The sequence below is a fragment of the Ctenocephalides felis genome, unplaced genomic scaffold (genome assembly GCF_003426905.1).
Source record: "Ctenocephalides felis isolate EL2017-DRISC unplaced genomic scaffold, ASM342690v1 CF-g0.4_SCAFFOLD_01986, whole genome shotgun sequence".
Lineage (NCBI taxonomy): Eukaryota > Metazoa > Arthropoda > Insecta > Siphonaptera > Pulicidae > Ctenocephalides > Ctenocephalides felis.
Genome location: NW_020538140.1, coordinates 16,431 through 32,919, shown reverse-complemented (window position 1 = coordinate 32,919; position 16,489 = coordinate 16,431). Strand labels below are relative to the sequence as shown.

Here is a 16,489-nt window from a genome sequence, read left to right as displayed (position 1 = left end):
TATTAAACTATTTTGATAGTTAGTTTTTCATTAAAAAAATATTTGCTGTCCTAGAAGAAACTGTATATCCACCACTATATATATGAAATATAATATCTGCAAATATTTAAGTTTCAACTATTAAATCCCATGCTCACTATTCTTAGCATTTAAAAGCTATTACATCAAGTATCTTACAACATAAATTTTTATTACGTTTGACATTATCAAGTTTATATCTGAAGACAATTAGTCGATTAATCATTATTGCCGAGTAATCAGTAATCTTCTGATGGAAACCGCCCATGAATCCTATCCTATCGCTCGGCTTTGATCTATTTTCAGAATAGGTGTGTATCAAGTAATCAAATACAATATGGAAATTATCGTGCACATAAATCAAGACGATAAGCCTGAGATGAAAATTTGATGTAATTTATAATCATTTTGAAACTAGGAACGCCGGGAATGAAATCAAGTAAAATATTGATATAATACAGGGTAGAGCGGGGCTTGAAGGGCCGCGGGTAAAAAAGTCCTCTACCCAGATCTTAGAAGCAAGTAAAGTTAGGAATTTTTTAACAACAATATTTTAAAGTAGAGGGGAAAAGATTTGTAATCAGTCACCGCCTCATATCTAGCGATTTCGCTACTATGAGATAAACGGTCACATTTTCAATTTTGTAGCGAAAGTATTTTTTTTCGATTTTTGTGCACGATTGGTTTAGTTACGATACCTGCATATAATTGGTTTAGTTACGATACCTGCATATAATTTTTAAGTCCATTTTTTTCCATTTAATCTTTTTGTAAGATGTAATCTTATTCTAAAATTTGGATTCTACGGTTTTATTTTTATAACCTCTATAATTGCTTAAGCTAGTATAGTATTATAGAAGACTTGTAATTACAAGTGGTTGGGGTAAAAATAACCACCTATTACTTTTTTATACAGAAAAGTGTAAACAATAAGATACTGATAATTAAAAATGTAAAATAAATTAAAAAAAAACAATTTTACAAAAATTAAATTAACTTAATAGTTATTTTAACTTTGATGATGAATTCTTTTGACAAAAAATTTGTTTCCGGTGCGATCTTTATAAAAAATGAGCCTATAAAATATGTATTTCAAACAGAAGTTGAATTCACCTTATTTGCATTAATTGTATTTCAATATACATAAGCCTGATTATGATAAGTTATACAGAAATACCTAACAAAGCAAGATTTATAATAGTTAGTAAGAGTTGATATATCTTTTTATTATATTTATAAGTACATATTTGAATCATGATTATTAACTTTGTTGCATCGCGTTGATTAAATAATCCAATATTATTCTATGAAAACTCTTTTTAATTAAAAATAAAATGGTAGATTTTTTTGTCCCATGGCTGTTCAGGTGATATTTTTTTGAGAAATAGTAAACAAAAAAACATAGTTGTAAAATGTCGAATTAGTTGTGAATTTTACTTACTTATTTTGCTGAAAGTGAAATTGATCCTTTGTACCCCGCCCTACGCTAAAGGCAGACTTTTGCTGAGTGGTTAGAATTGTGATGTACTTTTAAATCATCTAAAAATTGTGCACTAAGAAGAGTTTAAATAATCTTATGAGACCAGCGGTGGCATAATGGGTTTTTTGCAAAAATATTGATTAGTATCTACTGTTTTAGTAGATTTTTTCATTTAAAACAATTTAAAATGCAGATACGAAAACAAATATAAATTATTATCTGTGACTGTTTTTGCGGATTCGCAAAATTTGATTCATAAAGATCTTTATGTTCAAATACTTCATTAACTGTTAAATTTAAATTTTTTAAAAGACAATTTTAAATTATTAGAGGAAAAGGCAAAAGATACAGGCTAATCAGAAAAAGAATGTAAATCAATCAGATTCCGAAATGTCTTGATAATCGATATCTTGAATTCGGTTTGGAACTTTTTGTGATATACTTCTCTATAAAGTAAATTATATCAAGATCAAATATTGAGACATAAAATTTGTGTAATATTATTTGAAAAAATATTGGTAATATTCACAAGTTAGGTAACTTATTTCACTATATCTTGTTCTCAAATATGTCTTGAATGCAGCATCATAATAAGAACTTGCTTCTAATTTAGATAAATAGTAATAGTTATGTGACTCTAATAAATCTCAATGTTCAACAGGTCCTGCCTTCTTGATTTGTCCCGTTTCCGAACTTCTGCCCACGGACATGCGGAGTTTGGGGGCCTCAACCGCGTTGTTATGGTCAGGAAGCTGGAGGAGAGGACATTCAAAGCGAAAAATGGACAGGTGAGAGTATAAAGTATATATATAATATGTGTGTATGTGTATATGGGGTAGAGCGAGGCTTGAAGTTCCGCGGGTAAAAAGGTTCACCACCAATATCTCAAACACAAGTAAAGTAAAAAAAATTTAACAACAATATTTGAAAGTAGACGGACAAAGATGTATATCCAGCCATCACCTTGATTTCATAATTAGATTTTTAGTTGTGACCATTTGTTGCTTAGTTTACGAAACCTTAATATTTAAACGTTTAGTAAACCTTAGTTTTTGAACGTTATTTAATTGTTTTATTAGATGAATTGCTAATTTTGAGTTGGTTTCAACAGTTTTTATTATATAAACTATATAAAATGTTACTTGTGGATGAGTGGGGTAAAAAGACCAACTGAATCTTCATCCAGAAAAAAGCGTAAACAATATAAAGTAGTAAATAAAAAAGTAATTTAAATTTAAGAAAACAATTTTACAAATGATGAATTAAATAAATAGTAGTTCCAACTCTGCTGATGAATATTTCTGGCAAAATACCAGATGAAGGTGATGTTCCGTGTTATCTCTGTAAAAACTGCACCCATGAAATTTATATTTGGTTGAATAATGTAGCTATTTGTTCGTAATTTACCTTCAAAATGGAAAATAAGACATTGGACCTAGTGCCTCCTGGCCGTTCAGTAAGAAGGATTTCGCGACAAATTTTTGAGAAAAAGTAAAAAACACATTTCTACAATGATAAATTATCTGTGAGTTTCACTGAATATAGTCAGATAATTGTTTGTTTGATATGTATTATTTGTTGTGATATAGTTGGTTTGGTTTTCACAATATAATTGCTCAAGGTCAAGTTGGACCTTTATGCTCCGCCCTACGCTAAATATATAGATATATGTTAAAAGTGTTTAAATATGTATTTAAAGTAGTTTAAGTATATTAGATACATGATGACTCAATCCTTTTTATTTGATGTTAATCCTGTCAAGATTTTACTCATATATGAATAGAGGAGCTAAGGGCTTGTTGTAACAGATTTTTTTTAATTAATATATATTGACCACTGATTATATTTTTAAGAAATAAAGATAAATATATGCTCTAACTATTATTATGCCAAAACCAGTTAAAATAATTTTATAATTATTGTTTATTATTTCACAACTAATCAATTTCTAAAAAAAGTGCGTTGCTGCAACTTACCCAGTGTTTGGGGCTAGTTCTAAACAAATGACAATGAAATTTTTAATAAGTTATTCTTTGTTTATTCTTAAGAAAATTAACTTGTTTCTAAGTAATTCTTTTCATGCATCAACGCAAAGCATGATTAATACAAATGAAATATATAATATCCCCTGTATCATAAATCAACAAACACTACAATTAATGTCATATCTTACATACTATATATTCCATTCAATCTTCTTTATTTGAATCTGTATATGTTAATGGGTATTAAATCTAAATTTATGTCACCTATTATTATTGTATTTTTATCGTTTTCATCATTTTTGTTTTGTTTTGTTTTGTTTTTTGTTTGTTTTAATATAATATAGAAAAAAGTAATTTAATAATCAAATGTGAATATATAAAAATATAAATATTTTTATATTATAGGAAATTGTTACGAGAGAAACGATAGAAACATTTCGTGGTAATGAGAAAACGGATCGAAAATTTACCAGGTTATTGAAGCCAAACTCACTAGCCAGATTGCCTTCAAATTTGTCCAATTCGCTCTCTGAAGGTAATAAGTAATAATATTAACACATATATCTTATTAAAATACATTATTGTCAAAAATTTAAATATTTTTCAAATCTATTTAAAATATACACATACATAGTCATTAAAATAAAGAACAGAGCAATCAACCTTCTTTTTCTGGGTAGAAAGACATTGGTTTTGCTCATCGTTCCTTTAATTTTTAATTTAATGTATCTTATTTCATCAGGTAGATTGTGTCCTTTATTGTTTCTTGAGAACGTTAAATAACCCAATTTATAATCTTGTACTTCACTGTTGAATCATTAAATCAGTGATTGATTTTATTTCATCATGTAATTTTTTGCTGTTTTATGTTTTATGAGACTTTTAGGTGAGAATTTGTTTTGTCACTATTTTAATGGTCAATATTCTGGATTGTGTAAATTGTTATACATTCGATTGATTTTATTATTTTTTATTTTATGCATCAGGATGCATTTTTTATATTCTTGTACAGTTTCATAAGTTGCACCATGTAATTATATGAGTGAAAATAGTGTTGTATATTTCAGATCTATTTTAATTGGTAATCTTTATTTTTTTTAGTTCAATTTCATTATTTGACATGAAGATTCAATATTATAGCAAATTATGTATTACGAAATACTTTTACTTATAAAATTGTGTTAATTATATTTAGATTTTCATTTAGCGTTAAACTGGCGCCGGCAAATTAAGAGTTCAAATAATAGTTATATATTGAACAAAGGTTTCCATATAAGTGTAAATTATAATTGTTAATACAAATTAAGTACAAGGTTTACAATATCAATAAAACTTGCAAACGAAGAGCATAGAAAATGTATAATGGAACTTTGAAATATATAAAATATATGCTTTGATATTATAAATCATAAATACATAGAATGCGCTCGTGTAATGTATAATCGATTTGTAAAATCCTTGGCAATGAAAACTTCTTCCATAAAACTTAATTGGATTTAATATTGATGCTAAACATGCAGAAACTGTTAGTTTAAACGCTTTCTTTATTAGCTTAAACTTTAAGGGTAGTACTTTTGCAGTCATTTGAATCGGTTTTAAAGCTTTTAGGCTGAAAATTATTGTTATTGGAAATATTATTATTGTTTATCAATTTATATTTATTCAAAAAATGCACCAAGGATATTTTCAACGTATTTTTAACTTAAAATGTATACTAGATATGGCATTTCATAATTGCAAAACTAATGGTGTATGGTATCTTGTTTTAAGGCAAATTGCTGAAACTTTCCATACCAAAAATTATTTCTTTTAAAAAAGATTGCATTTTTTTTAAACTTTAAAAAAATTAGGTTTAGAGAAATTTTAAAATTTTGAAAAAAAGTTTTCGAAAAAATTTAATGCAATAACGCATTTTTTTATACTTTGAAAAATTTCGAAAATTTTAAAACTTTTCAATGAGTCAATCAAACTAGCTTTTTATTTATTTTACGGGCAGCAAATGGCCTTTCAAAAGCACTTTCTGCATCAAAATTTTGTAAATGCGTTATTGTACCATTTTCTTTCTACACCTCGATCAGAATACAAGTAAAATTTTACGAAATTGTTCCCATAAACCTAATTAGAATCAATTTTTTCACACCCAACTTATGTTATTAAAATAACAACTACAGTTTTTAATGTAGTTAGTGTTCAGAATGTTATAAAAAATTATGAGATATTCGTATAATAAAAGTTATTATATCGATTATTTTCATTTTTGAACTTTTTTTATTAATTAATTATTAGAAATCAGAATATACAAATTCTAGGAGCTAAATAAGTTATAAATAAATACAAATAATAATAATTTTAAACAAACAAAGAAAATAAGTATGTTAGGATGCCTCCATTTAGTAACTATCCTAAGTGAAGAATGGCAGGCAGAAATTCCTCGATCAGGTCAGCAGACCAATTTCTTTTAAGCCTTCATTTAAACTTAAATGATCTCCAATTTATTTACAAAAACCTCACCTCAAAGTAACTGAAATCGCAGTGTTTTATTAGATTTTATTTGTGTAGTAGTAGTCCAAGGTAGGAAAAATATACTTCTTCTGTACACAAAAATTGAATTTTTTATGAAGTTGTTCACACGACCTATAAGAATTTTGTTTTTAAAATAACTGTGGATGGCATTGATTAAAAACACTTCACTTGATGAAATTAGTGTAAAGTTTATATTAAAAGTACATTATAGAGAAATTATATCGAGATTAGCTATCCTGTTGATCGAAAAATTTTAAGAACCAAATAAAAAATTATCGTTTCAAAAAACGTAGAAAGGGAACAACCAAAATTTATCCCATAATAGCAAACTTTTTTTTTAGATTTATCTTTTTTAGTTTATCATTCATCTATATTTTCTATTACTACAATAAAATATAAATCACAGCTAAAAGATTTGATTATTGCATATGTAATACATTTATAAATGTAAATATACTTACATTGAATTATTTTGCTTATACCAAGTTTAGAAGTCGATATTATGGTAATAATTGGCATTTGAGCTTCTATTTAATTAAGAGTGTACGTTTGCCAATTTGGATGATATAATTCATTATTATTTATGTATTTAACAGCAATAAAATTTCAATTTCTGTTATTTACCTACGCTTATATATATGCTTAAAATTAGTTGCTGTCGTTGGAAATTTTTTTTTTCGAGCATTTCTTTTTATGATATATCTAATGGTTTTGGAGATTCATTCTTACCTCATCTACTATTACACTTATTTTGTACTATATTTATATTACTAAAATTATCTTAAACAAACAATTCTGAGCTAATTCGGTTTATGACTCAATAGTATTTGTTGGTTCATTTTTTAATGTACCGGGCTGGGCCATATTGTTTTCTTAAATGGTTATTATGAACTAATTGGCAACGCAAAATATGTTGCAAGGTCAGTTCCTAATAATATTGTTATCAATAGGTATTTTTAGATATTTTTTATTGTTTTCATTTAATTATATGACATGTAAATATTTGCAGTAAGAAAATAATTAAACCAATTTTAATGTGAATGAATATTAACACGCCTATTGCATTTTGAATAATTAATTTGCGTAACTAAATTATACTTATGATTTGATTTAACAAAGGAAAATGAATATTTTGTTTTGCAGATCAGTTTTGAGTATGCAATTAATATTTTATACCGTGTTATACTACCATTTTTAAACGGTATAAAGATCGATGACTTCAATATGTTTTTTTTTATTAATTAGTTTCATATGTACATATGTCATAAACATGCGACGCCCTTTTAAACATAGTTTGAATATTATTTTTTCATTTTTTGTATCGTTTTTTTGCTTTTAAAAACTCTTTAATTTAATTGTTTATTATTATGACTTGCAGATCCGCCATTGGAAGAGGAAAACTTCGAACAAAATTTTCTACGTGCCATAAACAAATTAAGAAATAAGCATGGCTCGCCAAATTTGCATATTTCTGATCGACTGAGAAATGTAAGAAAATATACTGATTAATTAGCAAAACATCTTGTTATTGAAAACTTGAAATAATATTCAATATTTGATTTGACTTCATAACTTAAGTTTTACTGATATTAAAGCAGATTGCACAATTTAATTTTTTTATTAAAATGTTTTTTATGTAGTAATCGTGTAATGTTTTTGTCAGAGTTCGCAAACTTTAGCAGATTCCATAGCTGCTGGAAAATCTATTAATGATGCCTCTAAAGAAATGGAAGATCAGAACCTAGGCATAAATGTATACTGGTCAAGTGCTGGAACACCTATTACACCTACAAGAATATTAGCTCATTGGTATGGAGAAGGAAAAAATTATATCTCGAATAGAGCAGAAAGTTGTGATGACCAATTTCGATCTAGTAGTGAATTTGATCATTCGCAAAGTGAACATGAGATGCAAGAAGTTTCCAAAAAACAAAATGGCACAAAGTCACCTCATGAAAAAAATGTTTTGCATAATGGACATGGATCTAACCTTAAGCGGGATTTTGTTAATCGAACATTTAAAACAAATGGCACAGAAAAAAATGAAGCTTACGAATCTGACGCTAGTACGTCTAATTGTACATCAAAATTGATAAATGCAAAACATACAGATTGCGCTAATTTCACTCAAATGTTATGGAAATCTAGCCTGCAAGTTGGAATAGCGTTATCTTGCAGCTCAAACGGCAGAACTGTGGCTGTGGCCCTATTTCAACCTAAAGGCAATTTGATGGGTCAATATTATGAAAACTTACCTAGAAGTGAAAGCTTAGAAAGTTTTGATAGTTATGATTCTACAGATTTTTGCAAATCTCACAATTACCAGAATAATGAAAATTTTCGAGAAGAATGCTTGAGAACTCATAATAAGCTTCGCGCTTTGCATGGGGCGCCTCCACTTCGATTGAGTAAACGACTCTGCAAGTAAGTATAGTGTTCTTAGTTGAATTTAAATTAATTTGCATATGATTCTAAATTGATTATACGTATAAATAATTGCATGTAATTTATTTTCTTTCTTCGCATATTAATGATGAATTAAAATTTTATTGCCTAATAGCTATATGTGTAAAGTTAATCTTTTGAATTTATACATACAATTATTATATCATTAAAATTATTACCGATTTCTATCATAATTTAGAATTTTTATTTACTCATATAAAATAGGTACAGTCAACAATGGGCCAATACCTTAGCAATTCGGGGACGATTGGAGCACAGACCGCATTCTGAATATGGGGAAAATTTATATTGTACTTGGGACCTTGATTCTACACCATCTAAAAAATGTAAGCCGAGATTTATCAAATTATTCATGGAGTCATTCTGAAATAACATCTGAATTCTCTGGAGCATCAAGAAATAGTCTAAAAACGAAGCAAAGTTCTGCTATAGCGCAAAAGGCACGATCAGAGAGCAGATTATCAAATGAAACACCAACATCGCCTGCCGGAACAACATTTTTGACGACTTCCAGAGCAACTTCATCTTGTTCGGATAATTTACCATCTTTATGTTCCGGCAAAGTATCTCCATGCGTCGGCTTCAAATCGGCATCTGTCAACGGAAAATATAAATTTTGTCCAAATATCAGCAAATCGCTGAAGAAATCGCCTCGCTCTATTCCAGAACGGCCAGTGACAGCGCCACCAAAACCAGGCTTAGGATCCAAGATTGTCCGTAGATCATCTTGCGTTTTTCCTCAGCGTTCGAACACCATTCCTAGGCCATCAGCATTTGAAAGGCGCCAGATAAGAACTGCTTCTTTATGTTCAGGAAGTGTTCCGGAGAGATTGCACACGCCACCGAACGGCCGAGAGGCAGTAGAACGATGGTACGCGGAAGTTGGGCAGCATGAATTTTATAAGGAACCGACTACGCTACGCACAGGCCATTTTACACAAGTTGTGTGGAATGATTCACGAGAATTAGGTAAGTATCAATATTAGGGTTTATACAAAAACCGACATTTCAGGAAACCGGTTTTCGAATTTTGATTTTACTAAAAAACGGTTTTAACCGGTTTTCGAATTTTATATAGAAAATAAATTTTTGCTTGAATATTCTGTAATTTTTCCACAAATTTGGTGTAATTTAGAGTAGTATTTCACTGAATTTATTTATTGTTTAATTTTATAGATAGTAAAAAAAATTATTTTAATTTTAATTAGTAGAACTAAAAAATAATAGTTTATCTTGGTTAAATATCTATGGGTTTAATATATTAAATAACTATGAAAATAATTATTCGTTATTCATGCATGATTTTCACATATAAGAATGAAAATATTTCTATGATAGAAAGGAAAGTTTTCGAATTAATATAAATAATACATTTTTAAATAAAAAACATTCATTAAATAAAAAAATTTAAAAATATTAGATACATGTGGATACATACTTGTTAATATCAATTTTAGTTTTAAAAACAATTCAGCTAAATTCGGGTATTGTCTGTTCCGAGGAATTTTAATTAATTAATTTTAAAACATTATACATTAAACATTATAATTGTTTTTTGTTTAATAAAATATGATTTCAAAAAACTGAGAACGTCTATCGAATTGCTACTTAGACGTGTCCTTTGTTTACTCACAAAATTCTTTTATTTGTGGCTTCTAGAGATCAAAACTTTTTTTTAAGTTTGAGTAGAGGAAGTTACTTCTTCAAGAAGAAGACACACTGATTTAAATTAATATGTACACTGGTATAAAAATCTAAATTAAATATACAAAACCTTTCTGGGAACCGTTGCAAACTGATAATAATATATCAAATGCTATTGAACCAATATGATTTCAAGAATCAAATCATCTATGTTTTATATTTGGCTATATTTGTCATTTTCTATTCATATACAGTGAAAACCGACTTTTTTGACTAAAAAACCGGTTTTCGAATTCCATCATTTTCGCCAAAAAACCGGTTTAAAACCGGTTTTTGAAAACCGACAAACCCTAATCAGTATAAATAATATCATCCTAACTTTTAACAAATCTTTTCTTTTCCTAATTCAGGTGTAGGTATTGCTACAAATAAACAAGGACAAACTTTCATCGTGGCAAACTACCATCCACCGGGTAACTTCTTAGGCAGTTTCACGCATAATGTTCCGCCCATTGGAGGATTTAGAACAATGCTTTCTGATGAAGAAGAAGATAACATCTGCAATGGAAAAAGTAAGAACAATAATGAAAGCAGTGGTGAATCTGATGACATGAATAGAAAAATCCATAAAGATGGTTCCGCAAAATCTAGAAAAAAAATCATTGAAAGGCATAAAATGCAAGAATACAATGACAAAAATATTGCACGAATAAATGGAATTATAAATAATAAATTACATGAAATTTATGAATGGGATGAATTTGTTTTACAAGGCTTAAAAGTTCACAATGAATATAGAAAAAAACACGGTGTGCCAAATTTAGTTTTAAGTCAAGAGGTAAGACAGATTTCTAATATTTATTCAACAACAATTCATTAATTTGCTGGTTGTAACTTTTTTAGTTATGTGAATCAGCACGAGATTGGAGTCTGAAATTGTCTCGATTAAATAAATTTAAACATAAGCCTGGTTGTGAATTTGGAGAAAATATTTTTGTGGTATGGTCATCTGATGTCAGCGATCATGTCTCAGCCAGGGATGTTGTTCGATGCTGGTATGAAGAAGGGCGTGAATATGACTGGGATGCCAAGGTAAAACTGTAATGAGTATATTGAGTAACGTATTTCAGTACGGTATATTATAAGCATTTAAGAACTATAATATAATTAATCATTAATTATTTAGGAAAAAGCGCGAGGTGGAGCACAATTTACACAAATCATATGGAGAGCAACAAAAGAACTTGGAATGGCTGTTTCCAGTAACGGCAGAGGAAAAATATATGTCGTTGCAAACTATAGGTATGTATACAATTGATTATGAACTTTATAATTTAAAGTGACATGAATAATCAAAAATTATTTATTATGCACTTTAGTTCCATTTACATGAATTTTGAAAAAACATAAACGTTTCATATTTATTATTTGCGTCCTAAATAAATTTCACAATTTCTAAATTCATTATTATTTAGATATCAGATGATATATTTTTTTCAATAGAGAACTTATTTTATTTTTTTAACAAAAATTATTTATTATTTGAACTTTTACCTATTTGATTTTCTAGGCCCCGCGGTAATGTCATCGGCCAGTTTTCAGAGAATGTCAACAAGCCTTTATGACTAAGATCTAAACTTGGTCTAAAAAGCAGGCCAAAGCATAACGGTATTGGATATGGTAAAAAGGAATAAATCATTACAGTTTATAAATAAATCATTACAGATATGGTAAAAAGGAAAAAACATTACAGTTTTAACCCATTTTAAAAAGAATTGTATCAATCATATTAAAGTTTTCATCAATTATAACATATAAATGTAGTTGCCAAAGTTTGCGCATTATAATAATAGACTGCTAATTACGCTAAATATTAATAAGAAAATGTAGATGCTAATTTTCATAAATCTCATGGTGGGCATTTTATTTAATTATGAAAACTTAGGTAATTATAGGAACTATATATTTAATCGATTTTTAACTATTTATACTAATGCCATTAACTATAGAATAATACTAGGCCAAATAATGAAATATTATATTTTTAATTCTATTCATTCGTTTAGTTTTCAACGAATTGTTTTATTTTAAGTGTGTTTAAAGTATATTTTTATATGTTTTAAAGTTTATCATTCCTACAAATACTAGATGAAAACTAAAGTATGGTTTCGACTTATATATATTTATAATTATACCATATTATAATATGGTCTTTCAAGTTTAATAAGTTTGAGTCAATCATTTTAATTTCTACGTATTTTAATCATACTTAAGTATCAGGAGGGATATATTTAGAAAAAATAATCAGACATTGACTGTCTACTTGCAATGCATCAGTTTGTATGCTATGCCTTGCTTAAAAAATATTACTTAACTATTTAAAGTTCTTGCAAAATATTTTGAAATGCTTTCAACTTAATTTTTCACAATAAGTATGAAATTGAATTGTATCAAATAATTTATTGCTGTTATTATTAAATGGGTCTGTTTACATTCAAAAATAAAACAGTGTTATTTAAATAACAATAATTGTATAGGATCAATGTATGTGAAAATTAAATATGTACTCTGTTAATTTATGAACTAAATTATTTTACTAATATTAGTTACAAGTAAAATTATTAATTTTTAAAAAGTATTTATTTGCTGTTAATAATTTATACCAGTTTTTGTTATATTTTTAAATTAATAATGAAAGTATGTTACCTATTGAAGACGCATACTGTTTTAGAATTGTTAAGTATTTATATTAATTTCACCTTTACTTAATATTAATGGTAGCTTTATTATGATGTTATTTTTTTACTATACTATAATGTAATGACTAATTACGCAATAAATATCTAATATATTAAAAAAAAAGGAATTGATTTTAAACTCTGTTTTATTCAGCAATCAGAAATACGGATTCCTGTAAGCTAAATTGACAATATTTGAGAGCGATATCTAAGAAAATCTCCAGTGAGATCTTTTTAGTCAAACAATTGATACGGTAATGTTCATATTGAAGCTAATTTTCAAATTTGATCTCATTAGATTCAGAACGGCTTGAAATTTTCTTACCGGAAGTTAATAAGCTAAAATAATTTCATAAAGCAATTTTAACTGAAGAAATTTCTATTTTCAGGCAAATTTATACACATTGAAAAATATACTTTATATAGCAATACTTTTTATTTTGATGAATACAAATATTTTCGCAAAGATTAAACTTTCTGCTTGAATTTCGCGCTTTAAATTTTACAAGATTGATACAGCGGTCATTTTGCTAACTTCAATCAGTTAGTTCAAATGTCAAAGAGATTTTTGTGAATTGACATGTTCTCGCGTTAATTAAGAGTTTTTAATTAAATCCTTGATTGGATTTCCTTAATTTGTACATCAAATTGTTTAATTAATTCAGTAGATCAATCTGATATAAAACAATCATCGCGAAATGTTCATAAAAAGTCAAAAAAATGGATATGTGTGAAGTGCTTGGGTGTACCTTTTTCAGGGCCTCCATTTTGATGCAATATTATAATTAAACATTTTATTTACAGTGCTAATGTATCCTTTATCTATATATATATGCAATTATCAATAGTATAATTTATATATGTGCTCTTGTAGGTTATACTTATTCACTTCCACCACATATCTGTTAATCGAAAATTAAATTCACAAAAGTCTCTATATGAGTCGTGTGTTGTGTGTTGTGTAAAGACTTTACTCAGACAATTGCGACATGTCGATTGTTATGTAGTGGTTCTAAAGTAGTTACTTTGTGTCGAGTACTTGAGATTTCTGGCAGATGCTCCAGAAGTGGTTCGAGTAATGGCTATGTATTCTGGGAGCTGCTGCAGAGGATTTACAACAATGTAAGTGCAAAGCATGTTTTTTTTACAAATCGAGTTAAAGAATAGGTTTCAGGAATCATATACAGGCATTTATCTGATGCACCGTTATGCGAATCTGTGTTATACGGGACAAAGAATTAGTACAAAAAGAGGGGTTACGTTCCAAGAATTTGAAAAACATGCTAAATATCATGATTATTTACTAAATATTGTTTTATTTATTAATTTTTTTAAAGAAGTAATATAGATATCATGAATAATATGATTTAGTCATAATTAACAAGGAAGCGCTATTCAATACGATCATTTTTTTTTTTCAATATATTCTCATCTTCTGAGCAGTTTTCTGTACTACCTCCAGATCTGTGCATTATTTTTTGCAAAAGAATTATATTTGCGATCTTGCTTTTAGTTAAAAGATATTTATATATATTTATTTAAAGGATCTTTGTTTAAGGCTGATTGACTAATTGTTCGGATAAGGCTAGATTTTTTTTGATAGAATGTATGGGCTCAAATAATAAATATTAAATTAGTTATGTTTTGCATTAGTTTCATCACTTTTATTGAGCTATTGCAAGGCGATTTTAGATTAAATGAAATTTGATTTTCATAGGTTTTACTATATTTTATATTTTATTAGGGTTTTGCTCAATTCTCAAATCGTGTTAGATATTATTGTTTTTGATATTATTTACATCTACTGCTGGTTATATTGAATTAATATATGAATGAATATTGTATGAAAAAGTAAATTGGAAAGTCCTTTGATATCTTGTCCTTTATTTATCTGATATCCGATAAGCAGTCTGTATATATTTTATGAAATACTTTCTGGCTCGTGCATCATTCATATAATTATGTACATATATCTGCTGAAAATATTGTTTATATTATTATATTTAAGTCAATATAACTTTCTAATGAGTTAAACTTGGTAAACTTTATTAATTTGTAGCTTTTTTTAATGCGTAAAATACAATTCTTTTTTTGTTTATTCAACTACAATTATTATATGAATAAAAGATTTTAAATTAATTTGGCAGACATATGTGTAAAAGACTAATTCTTATTTAATTTGTTATGGGGAAAACATGTTGATTCAGTTTTTTTAATTTACTTATGAATTAAAATTTTATGAATGTTTTAAATCAATATAAAAGATAAAAGTTTGTACTTCTCGTATGTATCAAAGACATTGAAAGTAATTTATATTATGACAATTTAATAAATATTCCACCAGAGATTCCTTTGCTCTATAAATAACACTATGAACTGATTTTGTGTGTGAATTCAGAATTCTTATATGTATATTAAATTTTTGTTACCAAATTATTAGTTAACCAATACAGCTTTTTGTAAGCATCGATTACTCATTTGTTTAAGAGGCCCTAGCATTCTTCCTTAGGTAACTCCTAAATTGATGGTATTTTATTACAAATTACAAATTTACTTTGTTACAAAAATCTCTTTTTTGTGACACCTCTTGTTCATTATCCTTCGGAAACAATTTTTTAAATTACATTTCCAGTATCAAGAATCATGTGTTTTCCCTGTAGCGATATTGATTGCATGTACATTCTTATTTATGGATAACACGATTGTTGTTTTTGATCAAATTATTTCAAATACTCAATACGACTTACCAAATTGTTAATTGAATGCAGCTTTTAAAAGCTTTTACTATAATTTATTTTAAATTTATTCAATTATATTGCTGCATCGCTAAATGATAGATTTTTTTTTTTTATTATTAAAACAATTTTGATCAAGACTTGCAATCAAAGTTTCAAAGAGTTGACTTGAATGATTAGACAAAATATAGTTTTGTTTACAAGTTTATTATTCGATTCAAGTTGTAAAAATTATTTAACTCGATTCTAAAGAATAATCAGCTTTAAACACTTTTGAATTTTTAACAGTTTTCGAACATTTTCATTATTTCATTTTACAAGTTTTATTGAATTCTTTTATGGCTTTTTCTAATAATTTGTATATTATTCAAGTCAACTAAATTTGTTTTTGTCTCGATTAATTGTAAAGGTTTCAAATGTTTTATCAAGTCGTATAAACAATTTTGATTCGATTAATATCATTTCATTTCATCGATTAATTAAATAATTCTCTCGAAATTTTTTTTTTTTTCTAAGTCTAAATTTTCTGATTATAATTCTTTCGAATAATTTTTTTTTTTCTAAGTCCTTTCAGATAATTTTTTTTTCTAAGTCCAAATTTTCTGAAACCTTTTCAATTAAGACAGACGAGTTATTTATGCATGCTGTATTATCCCAAAGCCAACATTCGAATGAATGAGCTCACATTGAATATTTCACAACGAGAAAATTTATTGGGGCAAAGTTAAATATTTTAACTAAGTCCCAGTAATTTTTTCTCGTTGTGAAAATTTCAACGTGGACTTGATTTCATTCGAGTGTTGGCTTTGGAATTGTGTGAGGGAACACTAAAAAACATAAAAAAGTTTCAACGCTGAACAGAAAAGAGAAAATTGATCTGGGACTTAGGGGGGTTTTTTA

At 27.4% G+C, this 16,489-nt stretch overlaps 1 protein-coding gene across 1 annotated transcript; it reads left to right on the top strand.

Moving 5' to 3' along the window:
• Nucleotides 1–8,744: 8,744 nt before the first annotated feature.
• On the top strand, nucleotides 8,745–11,941 carry LOC113380269. The gene is made up of 5 exons (XM_026619624.1): nucleotides 8,745–9,441; nucleotides 10,527–10,954; nucleotides 11,020–11,208; nucleotides 11,303–11,418; nucleotides 11,687–11,941. Exons 1-5 carry the CDS (start codon nucleotides 8,745–8,747, stop codon nucleotides 11,739–11,741), a joined length of 1,485 nt encoding a protein of 494 aa, XP_026475409.1. The 3' UTR covers nucleotides 11,742–11,941.
• Nucleotides 11,942–16,489: the final 4,548 nt, after the last annotated feature.

What these genes read in the sequence shown, in the direction of transcription:
- LOC113380269 (XM_026619624.1), top strand. Translation starts at nt 8,745, where the DNA reads ATGGGGAAAATTTATATTGTACTTGGGACCTTGATTCTACACCATCTA. An exon ending in GAATGATTCACGAGAATTAG is followed by an intron (nt 9,442 to 10,526) that starts GTAAGTATCAAT and finishes TTCCTAATTCAG; the next exon opens with GTGTAGGTATTGCTACAAAT. An exon ending in AATATGACTGGGATGCCAAG is followed by an intron (nt 11,209 to 11,302) that starts GTAAAACTGTAA and finishes TTAATTATTTAG; the next exon opens with GAAAAAGCGCGAGGTGGAGC.